At 37.7% G+C, this 18,537-nt stretch overlaps 1 protein-coding gene across 1 annotated transcript in view; it reads right to left on the bottom strand.

Moving 5' to 3' along the window:
* LOC138312951 (sodium- and chloride-dependent creatine transporter 1-like) overlaps positions 1-18,537 on the bottom strand; it is a 106,111-nt gene that overhangs the window by 60,653 nt on the left and 26,921 nt on the right. The window contains exons 3-5 of the mRNA XM_069253656.1: positions 5,488-5,686; positions 4,938-5,069; positions 1,898-2,201 (exon numbers count right to left, since the gene is read on the bottom strand). Coding sequence (XP_069109757.1) covers positions 1,898-2,201; positions 4,938-5,069; positions 5,488-5,686 — 635 coding nt within the window. The remainder of the gene's footprint in view (positions 1-1,897; positions 2,202-4,937; positions 5,070-5,487; positions 5,687-18,537) is intronic.

Below are 18,537 nucleotides of genomic sequence, written 5' to 3'. Positions count from 1 at the left end.
CCATCTTGGAAAATGTCTATTAAAGACTGCCATGCCAACCTAAGACGAATAAAAGTATAATTTTTGTACTTAAATAAATGCATATGTCCATCAGTAAAATTTATACAAAATGTGTCAAGGTAAAACACACATATTCTCAATTATAGAAGATATAATGATGTTTCCTTATTCTTTATAAATCGGCGGCCATCTTGGAAAATGTCTATTATAATGCCATAAGTCAACTTATTGGGATTAAAAGCATAATTTTATTATCTATTTCAAATTGCTGAAATGCTTCAGTAAAAATACCACTAAATATGTCAAAGTCCAACAAAAAAAGTCATATATAGCAGATATTTTGATTTTTCTTATAAATTGGCGGCCATCTTTGAAAATGTCTTTTATAATGCCATAAGTCAATTTAAGGGGATTAAAATCATCAATTTATGATCTAATTAAAATTGCTGAAACACTTCAGTAAAAATACCACTCAATATGTCATAGTCCAAAAAAAAATAGTCATATATTGGAGATATATTGATTTTTCTTATAAATTGGCGGCCATCTTGGAAAATGGCCGCCATTTCTATATTTAGAAAAAATCTGACGTGGCCCGGGTTCTTATTTTGTTTCCTATATGCTTAAGAATATTTGTGCCAAGTGTAATGCTTTTATCAAAATGTGCACAATTTTTTCACGAATCCGCTGGACTATCATATCAGGTTAACAATTTGCCTCATGCAGGTTATGCAAGATAACAATCAATGTCTCAATTCAAGTTATGTAAGAGAGCAAATGTATGATAATATTTTTAGTACAGTAAGTGGTAATTCAAATATATACTCTTTAGTACTAGTATTATGTATTGATTACGAGCAACGTGATTTTTCCAATTTACTTATATATACATACATATATATTATTACGGCAATCTCTACTCTGTTAATTTTGGGGCACTCAGCTTACTCTCTTCAATCATAATCTGAGTTATGGCAATCACTCATTAATTATTCAAGTGTAGTCATTTGAATTCTTAATTCCTGTACCCCAAAATTGTTATATTCTATCATTTTAATCATACCAAGATCTTCTTCCGGCTCTTGTACTCCACAGTTACACCGAGTTGAAGATACAAAATCGTTGCAATATCCTTCTTCCAGCTCTTGTGTACAACTACACCGAGGTGAGGTACATCACCTAGCTATCACAGGTACCCTCTTCCGGCTCTTGTAGTACTGCTGCACACCGAGTTGAAGGTTTAGCATAAGCATATAGTACGTTCTTGTTCTAACCCTCTCCCGGCTCTTGTAGTTCTCGCCTACACCGAGTTGGGGGTTATAGAATTGAACAGGTCATATTGTTCACCTCTCGTCCGGCTCTTGTAGCTGGCTTATACACATACAAGTATTCATAAGCATACACTCAATCATGCTACACCGAGTCGAGAGGTAAATAATATCTGGTTATAGTAAGCTGAGTCTGCCCCTTTTGCCAATATTATTAGTTGTTTTAAGATATGTTGCTAATTAGGATAATTATGTGTGCATGAGAGTAAGTAAGAATGAGCGATTTGATCTATGTTTGATTATAATGTAGTTTTAGTGTATTGCGTATGTGTAACATTAATTTCATCTTACGTATAGTAATATTCATGAACGTAATTGATTACACGTTGAGATATTGCATACTTCATGTACTTCATATCATTAAAAATTGTAGAACTAGTTTCTTCGTACAGTTATTTGTTGGAATATAAATCTCGGATTTCCTACCATGAAAGAATAGCCATGGCTTATTATCAAGATTTTAGGGTATGTGGCTTTAATAGAGAAACAGGATACTGAGTGGTTTTGTGTTTCAAATTTTGTTTGACATCATAAAAACGTCACCACTATTATTTCCTGATTGAACTTACTGCCAGAATTCCTTGGCTGCTGTCACTGGTGTGAAGTTGGCCACTGATGCATTAAATGTAAAATTTGATACCATAAACTCAGAAGAATTGGTCTCCAATGATGTCCAGTTGTTTTGGATGGTTCTGTTTGTGTTCATCTGACCTCGTTCCTCGATACAAAAAGGTGTATTCCAGGGATTGGTACAGACTGACCAGGGCAGAGGGTCGTAGAAGGAATTAACCAGGTAGTATATGACCCAGACTAGCACCATGATGTAATACCATGACATGAGAAAGGATACAATGACCATCAGGTAGCCTAAACCTGTAAACAGTCAATTAAAATCACAACACAGGCAATTAAAACCTGTAACACAGACAATTATAGCCAATTAAACTAGAACTGTTGCCAGAGCTGAATACTAATACCCCTCCTCCGCTGCACAAATTTAGTAATAACTTCATTAATAGGGGACATTGAAGAACCCTATATAGTTTACTCCATTCCCAATTATGTCAGGGTTCTGTGTACCAAATTTTATCAAAATCTGACAATTAGTTTATGAGGAATTTTCAGGACAAAATTTTGTCTACTGACAGACAGACGGACAACCAGATTCCAGTATAATACACATCCCCTCCACCATAAATTAAAAGTCAGACTTCATATATGTATTTTCATTTACATTTACTTTTACAAACAACTAATTTTAACTGAATTTAAACATTTTAAACATTAAAGATGCTCCACCTCCGACAAATAGTATTTTTTCACTATCAAAAACAGGAGCAGATGATATAGTATTTTTCTTCAGTTACAAAAACTACTTACTTTACACCATTACCATCATTAAAAAGTTTGAGTTTCTAATTCTACGACAAGTTAAAAATATGAAAAATAATTAATTGCATCCCGAAAAAATTCCGACGCACTATATTCTATATGGAATGAAGTACTGATTGCGCATGCACAAAAGGCAAAATAAAAATATATATACTATTTTTGTGTTCATTAGACATACATACACACGATTGAACACCAATTATTGCTCAAGTAATGAATATCATTTATGCTCTGTCGGCGGTGGAGCATCTTTAAATGATTTTTAAATCTGATTTGCAATTGAACATGATATAATTATACACTGTATGTACAAACAAGATATCCCAAAGGGATCTTGGCGCCCACCAAAGAATGATCTGACGATGGAAAGACGGATCTTTTCTCTGCTTTTCAAACTTTGACTACATATATACTTCATCATAAAATTTGAGGCAGATCGCTTAAGTACTTTCTCAAAAATAGCAGTAACAAACTTTAAAAATAACAAGAGATCCCAGAGGGATCTTGGCGCCCACTATAGATTGATCTATGTCTAACAATTGACAGATGGATCTTTTCAAGCTTCAATTTTCAAAATCCAAGATGGTGGCCTGTCAGCAATCTTTTTGCCGATCAGTCCCAAAATGCAATATGCACAACTAGGGTCCTAGGGGAACCTACATATGAAATTTGAGAAAGATCTCTTCAGTACTTTCTGAGAAATAGCGGTAACAAAAATTGTTAACGGACATACAAAAGGACGGACGGATGAAAGACCACGGACGAAAGGCGATTTGAATAGCCCACCATCTGATGATGGTGGGCTAAATATAGTGTTTCCCACAGCCCCGATTAGCATGGCGCCGCGCCGTGCCCTTTTTACCTGACGCCATGCCCCTATGACCTAACGCCATGCCCTGTTTGTCCCCAGTACACTTCTACTAAACTACCAAAATACCAGGTAGTGGCTTGATAATTAAGTAAACAAAAGAAGTGTGACCACTCCCTTACCCCCTGACCAACACCCCAGTGGCCCTAATTAGCAGCCTTGGGCTTTTTCCACCTTGGTTTGTGGTGTCACTTTCACGTAAGCTGAAGTCAAGCAGCCGATCGGCAGCCTAGAAAACAATCAGCTGGCCTTTCAATAAGTTTTATGACTACAGCTAGTGAGCATTACTTCAAAAACAAATACTGCTTCCAACTGTAAATGATTTACTCACATTTTTAATGTTTAATAGGCCTATCTATATCGGATGGATGTCAAAAGATTTGCATTCGTAATGGCCGCCATTTTGGGTTTATTGTAATAGTAGATCCGGAGGTATTGAATTTCAGGATTTTACTAATATTCACGTTTTTAAAAATGAAAACGGTATTATTTTTTTTTAGAATTTCGGTGTGAATTTATTTTTAGAAAAGATATCTTAATAATAATAAAATTATTAATAGCAAAAGTAATTAAAATAAATCAAATTAAAAAGAAATCAACTTTTTTCTCTATCAGATTAAATTGAAATATTTTGCATACTACTACTCTAACACTTATCTGTATTTTCTTAATTTAGTGCTTGTAAGTCCATTATTATGAAACATGTTATCTTATTCAAATCAATACAGTATTTTTAATATTTAAAAAAGATATATATTAAAATAAAGGTAATTGGATTGAAATAAAGGAATACATTTTGAATTTTCCCATTCTTTTGATTAATATAAATGAAATTTAGATCTTTATTGTGAATCAATTATAGTCATGATCATATGATCTGCAGATTGAATTTTCAAAATCATTTTTTTCACTCAGAATAATTAAATAGATGTCCTGATATTACTTAGCAACTCAGAGAGTTTAAAGCATTTAAATGATATTAAGTTGAACCAGAATTAAATAAACAACAAGACAGTTTTAAAGATTTCCCCTTGTATTGGAATTCGAAGTTGTCGATATAACCTTTGTGCCCCTCTGATGGTTATTTATCGCGGTCAAGGTGCCCTTTTCATAACCCAGCACCATGCCCTTTTTTTTCCTGTGGGAAACACTAAAATAGCTTGTAATATTAGTTGTATTGTCAAATTTGTTTATACAACATGATACCTTATAACACATATTATGTAGAATTTGTACTTATGTGTTGAAAATATATCTGAAAGATTATTACATCTCATTAATAGTTACTGTAGTAAAACTATCATGTATCTTATAAAGATAACAAAACCAGACAAAGAAAACACACTGACCTTTGAAAAGTGGACAGAGTGACCAGACAAACAGGGAGCTGACCCCAGAAAACTGACCAAGACATAGTTCCATGAAGAACAATGGAATCCCACAGAAGATGAGGAAGAAGAAGAATGGAATCAGAAACGCACCTAAAAGGAAAACAACAACATATAGATCATAGACATCTTTATGTAGATGTAAACGAGCGCATAATCAAAATAGAAAACTAAATAAAGTACAACTCATCATTATATTTATGACATTTCGTATTTATCTTTATTTTCTCAGAGATCATTGATTCACTGACTTAAAAACTTCTTCAAATATCGGCAAGTTTGCAATTTCGATGAGCTAAAATTTCATTACATCAACACCGTTTTACCCTAAAGTCAAATAGCAGTACTTTTTTATTTGACTGAAGATAATACATCATGAATGTTTACATAATCAATGGGTGCAAAAATATGTAAACATAGTTATATTCCAACACTAAATGAAAAATATAAAGTGGTCATGGACATAACATGACCTTGAGATGACCTTGAATGACCTGAAGTATAACCCTACCTCCTCCATTCCTCATACAGAGATAGGGGAATCTCCAGATGTTTGACACGCCGACAGAGTAGCCGACGATAGACAGAAGGAAGTCACACTTTCTTGTCCAGGTACCACGTTGATAGTCTTGTTGGTCGTCATGGCAATCTGTCTCCTCTACAGTCGACAATCTCAACTTTTCCACTTCTTCTTGTTGTTGGGCCATAGCCTAAACAAAAGACATATATAATGCACGAATCTTGACATTTAACATTTTCACCAACAAGTCAAAGGCCTATATGCCTAAATGTTCACCTGTTCAGTTAATTATTGTTCTACAACGAAAGATATAACCTTTAATAAATTTCTTTTGTTCATCCCATTTTAAATTTTCATTGCTCTGTAAGACTTTTCTAAAAAGTTCTGCATGCATTGTATATCCCAGATCTCAATTTTCATTAGTCTGTGAGCCATTTTCTAAAAAGTTCTGCATGCATTGTAGATCTCCGATGTCAATTTTCATTGCTCTGTAAGCCTTTTCTACAAAGTTCTGCATGCATTGTAGTCCCAAATATAAATTTTCATTGTCTTTGTCAAGTTTCTAGTGACCTAGTTTTACATACCAGTTTTCAATTTTCATTGTTCTTTGAACTTTTCTTAAAACTAAGTCGGAGTGACTTCATTACTGTCAAAAAGTAGGTAACAGTGATCTTATTTTGCACAAGAGGCCCATGGGCCTTAACGGTCACCTGATATTTGATACAAATTAGTTGTGTCATTTACTAGCCAACTGATGCCTTTTGTTCACAAAATAGGAACATACATTTAATAGATCTACATACAAAGTTTCATTAAGCTTGGTGTATATTTACTCACATTACCGTGTTCACAAGGTTCAATAATTATTATTGCAAAGGGCAATAACTCTGTAAATAAGTTAGAGTCAAATCAAGCTTATTTTAAAACTTGTTCGAGATATTTTCAATGTTAGTCTATATGCAAAGTTTCATTAAGCTAGGATCAAATTAACTTAAGTTAACATGTGGGGGGGGTTGGGAGGTACGGGTAGCAGGTAATGGTATGGTTGCGGAGGGGGTGGGTTAGAGTAGGGTGGTGGGGAGTTTGTAGAGGGGGTATTGGTTTTGGGGGTGGAGGGGTTTTTATGAGTTTTGGGTTTGGGGGTGGGGGGGTTGTTGTTGGTGATCTATTTAGTGTTAGGGAGATAAACTAGAACTGTCACCAGAGTGGACGACTAATACCAGGACAGGGTAAACTAGAACTGTCACCAGAGTGGACGACTAATACCAGGACAGGGTAAACTAGAACTGTCACCAGAGTGGACGACTAATACCAGGACAGGGTAAACTAGAACTGTCACCAGAGTGGACGACTAATACCAGGACAGGGTAAACTAGAACTGTCACCAGAGTGGACGACTAATACCACAACAGGGTAAACTAGAACTGTCACCAGAGTGGACGACTAATACCAGGACAGGGTAAACTAGAACTGTCACCAGATGGGACAACTAATACCAGGACAGGGTAAACTAGAACTGTCACCAGAGTGGACAACTAATACCAGGACAGGGTAAACTAGAACTGTCACCAGAGTGGACAACTAATACCAGGACAGGGTAAACTAGAACTGTCACCAGAGTGGACGACTAATACCAGGACAGGGTAAACTAGAACTGTCACCAGAGTGGACGACTAATACCAGGACAGGGTAAACTAGAACTGTCACCAGAGTGGACGACTAATACCAGGACAGGGTAAACTAGAACTGTCACCAGAGTGGACGACTAATACCAGGACAGGGTAAACTAATCCCAGGACAGGGTAAACTAGAACTGTCGCCAGAGTGGACAACTAATACCAGGACAGGGTAAACTAGAACTGTCACCAGAGTGGACGACGAATACCAGGACAGGGTAAACTAGAACTGTCACCAGAGTCACCCAGACAGGGACGAACTAGAACTGTCACCAGAGTGGACACTAATACCAGGACAGGGTAAACTAGTGCTGTCACCAGATGGGACGACTAATACCAGGACAGGGTAAACTAGAACTGTCACCAGATGGGACGACTAATACCAGGACAGGGTAAACTAGAACTGTCACCAAATGGGACGACTAATACCAGGACAGGGTAAACTAGAACTGTCACCAGAGTGGACGACTAATACCAGGACAGGGTAAACTAGAACTGTCACCAGTGGACAACAAATACCAGGACAGGGTAAACTAGAACTGTCACCAGAGTGGACAACTAATACCAGGACAGGGTAAACTAGAACTGTCACCAGAGTGGACAACTAATACCAGGACAGGGTAAACTAGAACTGTCACCAGAGTGGACAACTAATACCAGGACAGGGTAAACTAGAACTGTCACCAGAGTGGACAACTAATACCAGGACAGGGTAAACTAGAACTGTCACCAGAGTGGACACTAATACCAGGACAGGGTAAACTAGAACTGTCACCAGAGGGAAACGACTAAAACCAGGACAGGGTAAACTAGAACTGTCTCCAGAGTGGATCAAACAGGATAGACCCAGGGACAGGGTAAACTAGAACTGTCACCTGAGTGTACAACTAATACCTAGGACAGGGGAAAAACTAGAGGCCTGTTAACCGGATAGTGAACGACTAATACCAGGACAGGTGTAAACTAGAACCTGTCACCCAGATGGTGACAACCTATTACCAGGACAGGGTAAAACAAGAACTGGCACCAGAGTGGACAACTAATACCATGACAGGGTAAACTAGAACTTTCACCAGAGTGGAAGACACTAAAACCCAGGGACAATGAGTAAACTAGAACTGAGTAACACCTAAGTGGAACGACTAAATACCAAGGGACAGGGTGAAATTAGAACTGTAACACCAGATGGGGATCAGACAAATACCAGGACAGGGAATAAATAGAACTGTCACCAGAGTGGATCAACTAAAAACCAAGGAACAGGTAAACCTAGAACTGTCCTACCAGAGTGTGACCGACTAATACCAGGACAGGTAACCTAGAACCTGTCACCAGAGTGGGACAACAAATACCTGGACAGTGTAAACTAGAACGTCACCAGAGTGGACACTAATACCAGAACAGGGTAAACTGGAACGGTCACCAGAGTGGACAACTAATACCTAAGGACAGGGTAAACTAGAAACTATCACCAGAGTGACGACAAGAATACCACGACAGGTAAACTAGAACTGTCAACAGAGTGAACGACTAAATACCAGGGACAGGGTAAACTAGATACTGTATCCACCAGAGTGGACAACTAATACCAGGACAAGGGTAATACTAGAACTGTCACCAGAGTGGACAACTAATACCCAGGAACAGGGTAAACTAGAACAGTCCCAACGTGGAGACAACTAAAACCCATGACCACAGGGTAAACACGTACACGTGGATCACCAGATGGGAACAAGCAAATACCGATTACAGAGGTAAACGTATAACATTCCACCTATAGTAGGACAACTAAAAACCAGGACAGGGTAAACTGAATAACTGTCACCAGATTGGAACGGACAACATACCCAGGACATGGGAAAGAGCTAGTAACAGTCAAACCATGATGTGGACGACTATATTAACAGGACAGGGAAAAACTAGGAACTGTCTATCCAGAGTGAACAAACTAATACCATACCAGGACAGGGTAAACTAGGGACTGTCAACAGAGTGACTACAAATTACCAGGACAAGGTAAACTAAGCCTGTCCGTCCAGAGTGGACTACAAATAACGCAAGGACAGGCGAGGGGTAAACGAGAACATGACACCCAGATGGGACGACTAATTAAACCTAATAAAGTGAATACGAACAACTAATCCTCTGGACAAGGGTAAAACCGAGAACGTACCCGAGGGCTGTCTATCAAACCAGCGGACGGTCACTATATTATTGACTATTCATACCAGAACAGATGTGTAAAACATGCACTAGTCAACTACTGTGGACAACTGTCACCAAGGAGTAGGGACAACGTAGAACTGAACACTCAATGAACGACTAAGAACCAGCCCATGGTAAACATCTGAACTATCACCAGAGTGGAGCAACTAATAACCTAGACAGGGAAAACTAGAAACAGTCGACCCTGGCGAAAGGCGACAGGGACAACTAATACCCGCGGGTACAAAGGGTAATACTAGAGAACTGTCACACTGTCAACCAGAATGTACGACTAATTACGACTAATTTCCGCACTACAAGGTAAATACAAGGAACTGTCCACCTTAAACAGTGACGACTAATACCTACGACACAGGGTAAACTAGAACTGTCAACAAGAGTGAACGACTCATACCCAGGACAGGGCAAACTAGAACTGTCACCAGGATGGGACAACTAATACCAGACAAGGGTGAAACTAGAACTGTCACCAGATGGGACAACCTAATACCAGGACACGGGTAAACATAGAACTGGTCACCAGAAGTTGACGAGCTTAATAAACCAGGACAGGGTAAAACTAGAACTTTGTCACCAGAGGTGGACGACTAATACCAGGACAGTGGCAAACTAGAACTGTCCACCAATGGGACAGCCAAGCTAATACCAGGACAGGGTAAACTAGAACTGTCACCAGATGGGACCAACCTAAAACCAGGACAGGGTAAACTAAGAAACTGTCACCAGATGGACTACTAATACCAGGACAGGGTAAATCTAGAACTGTCCACCAAGTGGGACAACTAATACCAGACAGGGTATAAACTAGAACTGTCCACCAGAGCGTGGAACACAAATACCAGGGACGTGGTAAACTAAACTGTAAACAGAGTGGAGACTGACTAATACCAGACAGGGTAAAACCCTTAAAGAACTGTCACCACCGAGATGGGATACAAAAGACTAATACCAGAACGGGTAAACTAAACTGACCTCCAGAGTGGACGACTAATACCAGGAACAGGGTAAACCTGGAACTGTCACCGAAGAGGTGGACAACTAATATGGGTAGGACAGGGTCAACTAGAACTGTTCTACCAGAGTGGGATGACTAATACCAGGTACCATAGGCATAAACTAAACAGTCTACCAAAGTGACGTCTAATGGGGTACCATAGGCAGTAAAACCTTCTACAGAGTGACGTCTAATACCAGGTACAATGGGTAAACTATAACTGTCTACAGATGGGACAACTAATGGGTTCCATAGACAGGGTAAAACATTCTGTCACCAAAGTGACGTCTAATATGGTGTACCATAGGCATTAAAACATTCTACAGAAGTGACGTCTAAATGGGTTACCATAGGCATTAAAACATTCACCAAAGTGTGACGTCTAAATTACCAGTAGGCATCAATTTAAAAAACTTTCTACAATGTGACGTCCGTAAATCTAGACACTGTACCATAGGCATTAAAACATTCTCCAAGTGACGACTCTAAATGGGTTACCATAAGGGCATTTAAAACCCGATTCTACGACCCCCCCCAAAACTTTGTGAGGAGTCTAAATGGGGTTCCTATAGGCATTAAAACATTGTCTACATAGTGAGTGAAAATCGTGTCTAAATGGGTCCATAGGCATTAAAATACCATTTCTAACAAAAATGACGTATCTAAATGCGTATCCATAGGCAGTTAAAATGCACATAATTTGACCAAAATTACAGTGAATGTGTTACTTGTTAAATGGGTACCTGATAGGCATTAAAACAATCATTAGTGTACAAAGGTTCTTCAGTGACGTTAGACTAACCAAATGGGTACCATAGGCATTAAAACATTCTACAAAGTGACGTATCTATAAACAGAGTGGGGTACCATTATGCATTAAAACATTGCTACAAAGGTGACGTCTTTTCCAATGGGTACATAGGCATTAAAACAATTCTCCAAAGTGACGTCTAAATGGGTACCTCCAAAGTGACGACTAGGCATAGGCATTAAAACATTCTACAAAGTGACGTCTAAGTGGGGTACCATAGGCATTAAAACATTCTACAAAGTGACGTCTAAAATGGGTACCATAGGCATTAAAACATTCTCCAAAGTGACGTCTAAAATGGGTACCATAGTGCATTAAAACAATTCTCACTAAAGTGACGTCTAAATGGGTACCATAGGCATTAAAACATTCTACAAAGTGACGTCTAAATGGGTACCATAGGCATTAAAACATTCTACAAAGTGACGTCTAAATGGGTACCATAGGCATTAAAACATTCTACAAAGTGACGTCTAAATGGGTACCATAGGCATTAAAACATTCTCCAAAGTGACGTCTAAATGGGTACCATAGGCATTAAAACATTCTACAAAGTGACGTCTAAATGGGTACCATAGGCATTACAAAACATTCTACAAAGGGTACCCATAGGCATGACGTCTAAAACGTGGGTACCATAGGCATTAAAACATTCCTATCTACAAAGGTGGACGTCTAAATGGGTACCATAGGCATTAAAACATTCTACAAAGTGACGTCTAAATGGGTACCATAGGCATTAAAACATTCTACAAAGTGACGTCTAAATGAGGTACAATAGGCATTAATAAATCATTCTGCAAGAGTGCGTTCTAAATGCGTACCATAGGCATTAAAACATTCTCCAAAGTGACGTCTAAATGGGTACCATAGGCATTAAAACATTCTACAAAGTGACGTCTAACGTGATGTCCTTAATGGGTACCATTGGCATTATACATAGGCATTAAAGACATTCTACAAAGTGACGTCTAAATGGGTACCATAGGCATTAAAATCATTCTCCAAAAGTGACGTCTAAAATGGGTATTAAAACCAAAGTAGGCATTAACAAACATTCTACAAAGTGACGTCTAAATGGGTACCATAGGCATTAAAACATTCTACTAATTGGGTACCAGTGACGGTCTAAATGGGTACCATAGGCCATTAAAACATTCTACAGGTGAAAGTGACGTCTAAATGGGTACCATAGGCCATTAAAACCATTCTACAAAGTGACGTCTAAATGGGAGTCTACCATAGGCATTAAAACATTCTACACAAGTGACGTCTAAAATGGGTACCATAGGCATTAAAAACATTCTACAAAAGTGACGTCTAAATGGGTTAAAACATTCTACAAAGTGACGTCTAAATGGGTACCATAGGCATTAAAAATAATTCATTCTACAAAGTGACGGGTCTAAATTCTTACAAAGGGTGTCTAAATGCGGTACCATAGGCATTAAAAACATTCTACAAAAGTGACGTCTAAATGGGTACCATAGGCATTAAAACATTCTACAAAAAGTGACGTCTAAAATGGGTACCATAGGCATTAAAACATATCTATCAAAGTGACGTCTAAATGGGTACCATAGGCATTAAATACATTCTACAAAGTGACGTCATAAATGGATGTACCATAGGCAATTAAAAATCATTCTACCTTAGGCAAAAACATTTCTCAAGTGACGTCTAGGCTTTAAAACATGGGTACCATAGGCATTAAAAGTGATTCTAGGCATTAAAACAAAGTGACGTCTAAATGGGTACCATAGGCATTAAAACATTCTCCAAAGTGACGTCTAAATGGGTACCATAGGCATTAAAACATTCTCAAAGTTGACGTCTAAATGGATTACCCCCCCATAGGCATTAAAACATTCTACAAGAAGGAAGTCTAAATGGGTACCATAGGCATTTTAAAACATTCTGCAAAGAAGTGGACGTCTAATTGGGTACCAGTGGCATTAAAACATTCTACAAAACGTCTAAATGGGTACCATAGGCATTATTCTCAAAGTGACATCTAATTGGTACCATAGGCATTAAAACATTCCCGACGTTCTCCAAAGTGACGTCTAATGAAACATAGGCATGGGTACCATATAGGCATTAAAACATTCTACAAAGTGACAATAGTCATTCTCCAAAGTGACGTCTAAATGGGTACCATGGCACCATAGGCATTTAAAACAAAAAATATGGGTACCATAGCATTCTCCGCAAAGTGACGTCTAAATGGGTACCATAGGCATAGGCATTTAAACATTTAAAACATTCCTAGGCAAAGTGACGTCTAAAAGGGTACCATAGGCATTAAAACATTCTCCAAAGTGACGTCTAAATGTGGTACCATAGGCATTAAAACATTCTACAAAGTGACGTCTAAATGGGTACCATAGGCATTAAAACATTCTACAAAGTGACGTCTAAATGGGTACCATAGGCATTAAAACATTCTACAAAGTGACGTCTAAATGGGTACCATAGGCATTAAAACATTCTACAAAGTGACGTCTAAATGGTACCATAGGCATTATAAATTCTACAAAAGTGTCGTGACCCTAGGCATTAAAAACATTCTCTACAAGCGACGTCTAGTGGCAATTAAAACATTCTACAAAGTGACGTCCAAAATGGGTAACCATAGGCATTAAAACATTCTACCAAAACAAAGTGACGTCCTAATTGCGGTATCCATAGGCATTAAAACAATCTACAATAGTGACCGTCCCTAAATGGGTACCATAGGCATTAAAACATTCTACCAAAGTAGACTAGTCTAAATGGGTACCATAGGCATTAAAACATTCTACAAAGTGAGGTCTAAAATGGTTACCATAGCATTAAAAACATTCTACAAAGTGACAAAAGTGACGTCTTCTACAAATTGACGTAAAAAATGGGTACCATAGGCATTAAAACCTTCCTACCAATAGATGACGTCTAAATGGGTAACCATAGGCATTAAAACATTCTACAAAGTGACGTCTAACTGGGTACTATAACGGCTATTAAAACATTCAACAAAGTGACTGTCTAACATGGGTACCATAGGCATTAAAACATTCTACAAAGTGACGTCTAAATGGGTACCATAGGCATTAAAACATTCTACAAAGTGACGTCTAAATGGGTACCATAGGCATTAAAACATTCTCCAAAGTGACGTCTAAATGGGTACCATAGGCATTAAAACATTCTACAAAGTGACGTCTAAATGGGTACCATAGGCATTAAAACATTCTACAAAGTGACGTCTAAATGGGTACCATAGGCATTAAAACATTCTACAAAGTGACGTCTAAATGGGTACCATAGGCATTAAAACATTCTACAAAGTGACGTCTAAATGGGTACCATAGGCATTAAAACATTCTACAAAGTGACGTCTAAATGGGTACCATAGGCATTAAAACATTCTACAAAGTGACGTCTAAATGGGTACCATAGGCATTAAAACATTCTCCAGAATACAAGTGACGTCTAAATGGGTACCATAGGCATTAAAACATTCTCCAAAGTGACGTCTAAATGGGTACCATAGGCATTAAAACATTCTACAAAGTTGAACGTCTAAATGGGTACCATAGGCATTAAAAACATTCTACAAAGTGACCGTCTAAATGGATACCATAGGCATTAAAACATTCTACAAAGTGACGTCTAAATGGGTACCATAGGCATTAAAACATTCTACAAAGTGACGTCTAAATGGGTACCATAGGCATTAAAACATTCTACAAAGTGACGTCTAAATGGGTACCATAGGCATTAAAACATTCTACAAAGTGACGTCTAAAATGGGTACCATACGCATTTAAAAACATTCTCTACAAAGAGTGACCGTCTAAATGAGGTACCATAGGCATTAAAACATTCTACAAAGTGACGTCTAAATGGGTACCATAGGCATTAAAACATTCTACAAAGTGACGTCTAAATGGGTACCATAGGCATTAAAACATTCTACAAAGTGACGTCTAAATGGGTACCATAGGCATTAAAACATTCTACAAAGTGACGTCTAAATGGGTACCATAGGCATTAAAACATTCTACCAAAGTGACTCTAAATGGGTACCATAGGCATTAAAACATTCTCTACAAATGGGTAGTGACGTCTAAATGGGTACCATAGGCATTAAAAACATTCTGGCACAAACCATGTGACATCTAAATGGGTATACATAGCATTAAATACATTCTACAAAGTGACGTCTAAATGGGTACCATAGTAGGCAGGCAAAAACATTCTACAAAGTGACGTCTAAATGGGTACCATAGGCATTAAAACATTCTACAAAGTGGACTCCTAAATGGTACCGATAGGCCATTAAAACATTCTCCAAATGACGTCGAAATGGGTACCATAGGCATTAAAAACATTCTACAAAGTGAACGTCTAAATGGGTACCATATGCATTAAAACAACATATCTACAAAAGTGACGTCCTAAATGGTACCATAGGCATTAAAACATTCTACAAAGTGACGTCTAAATGGGTACCATAGGCATATAAAACATTCTACAAAGTGACGTCTAAATGGGTAACCAAGGCATTAAAACATTCTACAAAAGTGACATCTAAATGGGTACCATAGGCATTAAAACATTCTACAAAGTGACGTCTAAATGGGTACCATAGCATTAAAACATTCTCTAAAAATGGGTACCATAGGCATTAAAACATTCTACCAGTCTAAATGGGTACCATTACGTCTAAATGGGTACCATAGGCATTAAAACATTCTACAAAGGGTGATTAAAACATTCTACAAAGTCGTCTAAATGGGTACCATAGGCATTAAAACATTCTACCAAAGTGACGTCTAAATGGGTACCATAGGCATTAAAACATTTCCTACAAAGTGACGTCTAAATGGGTACCATAGGCATTAAAACATTCTACAAAGTGACGTCTAAATTGGTAACCATAGGCCATTAAAACATTCTACAAAGTGACGTCTAAATGGGTACCATAGGCATTAAAACATTCTACAAAGTGACGTCTAAATGGGTACCATAGGCATTAAAACATTCTACAAAGTGACGTCTAAATGGGTACCATAGGCATTAAAACATTCTACAAAGTGACGTCTAAATGGGTACCATAGGCATTAAAACATTCTACAAAGTGACGTCTAAATGGGTACCATAGGCATTAAAAACATTCTACAAAGTGACGTCTAAATGGGTACCATAGGCATTAAAACATTCTACAAAGTGACGTCTAAATGGGTACCATAGGCATTAAAACATTCTACAAAGTGACGTCTAAATGGGTACCATAGGCATTAAAACATTCTACAAAGTGACGTCTAAATGGGTACCATAGGCATTAAAACATTCTACAAAGTGACGTCTAAATGGGTACCATAGGCATTAAAACATTCTACAAAGTGACGTCTAAATGGGTACCATAGGCATTAAAACATTCTACAAAGTGACGTCTAAATGGGTACCATAGGCATTAAAACATTCTACAAAGTGACGTCTAAATGGGTACCATAGGCATTAAAACATTCTACAAAGTGACGTCTAAATGGGTACCATAGGCATTAAAACATTCTACAAAGTGACGTCTAAATGGGTACCATAGGCATTAAAACATTCTACAAAGTGACGTCTAAAATGGGTACCATAGGCATTAATAAAACATTCTACAAAGTGACGTCTAAATGGGTACCATAGGCATTAAAACATTCTACCTAAAGTGACGTCTAAATGGGTACCATAGGCATTAAAACATTCTACAAAGTGACGTCTAAATGGGTACCAATAGGCATTAAAACATTTCTACAAAGTGACGTCTAAATGGGTACCATAGGCATTAAAAAAAACATTCTACAAAGTGACGTCTAAATGGGTACCATAGGCATTAAAACATTCTACAAAGTGACGTCTAAATGGGTACCATAGGCATTAAAACATTCTACAAAGTGACGTCTAAATGGGTACCATAGGCATTAAAACATTCTACAAAGTGACGTCTAAATGGGTACCATAGGCATTAAAACATTCTACAAAGTGACGTCTAAATGGGTACCATAGGCATTAAAACATTCTACAAAGTGACGTCTAAATGGGTACCATAGGCATTAAAACATTCTCCAAAGTGACGTCTAAATGGGTACCATAGGCATTAAAACATTCTACAAAGTGACGTCTAAATGGGTACCATAGGCATTAAAACATTCTCCAAAGTGACGTCTAAATGGGTACCATAGGCATTAAAACATTCTCCAAAGTGACGTCTAAATGGGTACCATAGGCATTAAAACATTCTCCAAAGTGACGTCTAAATGGGTACCATAGGCATTAAAACATTCTACAAAGTGACGTCTAAATGGGTACCATAGGCATTAAAACATTCTACAAAGTGACATCTAAATGGGTACCATAGGCATTAAAACATTCTACAAAGTGACGTCTAAATGGGTACCATAGGCATTAAAACATTCTACAAAGTGACGTCTAAATGGGTACCATAGGCATTAAAACATTCTACAAAGTGACGTCTAAATGGGTACCATAGGCATTAAAACATTCTCCAAAGTGACGTCTAAAATGGGTACCATAGGCATTAAAACATTCTACAAAGTGACGTCTAAATGGGGTACCATAGGCATTAAAACATTCTACAAAGTGACGTCTAAATGGGTACCATAGGCATTAAAACATTCTACAAAGTGACGTCAAAATGGGTACCATAGGCATTAAACATTCTACAAAGTGACGTCTAAATGGGTACCATAGGCATTAAAACATTCTACAAAGTGACGATCTAAATGGGTACCATAGGCATTAAAACATTCTCCCAAAGTGACGTCTAAATGGGTACCATAGGCCATTAAAACATTCTCCAAAGTGACGTCTAAATGGGTACCATAGGCATTAAAACATTCTACAAAGTGACGTCTAAATGGGTACCATAGGCATTAAAACATTCTACAAAGTGACGTCTAAATGGGTACCATAGGCATTTAAAACATTCTACAAAGTGACGTCTAAATTAAATGGGTACCATAGGCATTAAAAACATTCTCCAAAGTGACGTCTAAATGGGTCACCATAGCATTAAAACATTCTACAAAGTGACGTCTAAATGGGTACCACCATAAAACATTCTCCCAAGGCATAAATGGTACCATAAAACATTCTACAAAGTGACGTCTAAATGGGTACCATAGGCTTATAAAAACATTCTACAAAGTGACGTCTAAATGGGTACCATAGGCATTAAAACATTCTACAAAGTGACGTCTAAATGGGTACCATAGGCATTAAAACATTCTACAAAGTTGACGTCTAAATGGGTACCATAGGCATTAAAACATTCTACA

Source organism: Argopecten irradians, chromosome 2, assembly GCF_041381155.1.
Source record: "Argopecten irradians isolate NY chromosome 2, Ai_NY, whole genome shotgun sequence".
NCBI classification, from domain to species: Eukaryota; Metazoa; Mollusca; class Bivalvia; order Pectinida; family Pectinidae; genus Argopecten; species Argopecten irradians.
This window is presented reverse-complemented; position numbering and strand designations above follow the sequence as displayed.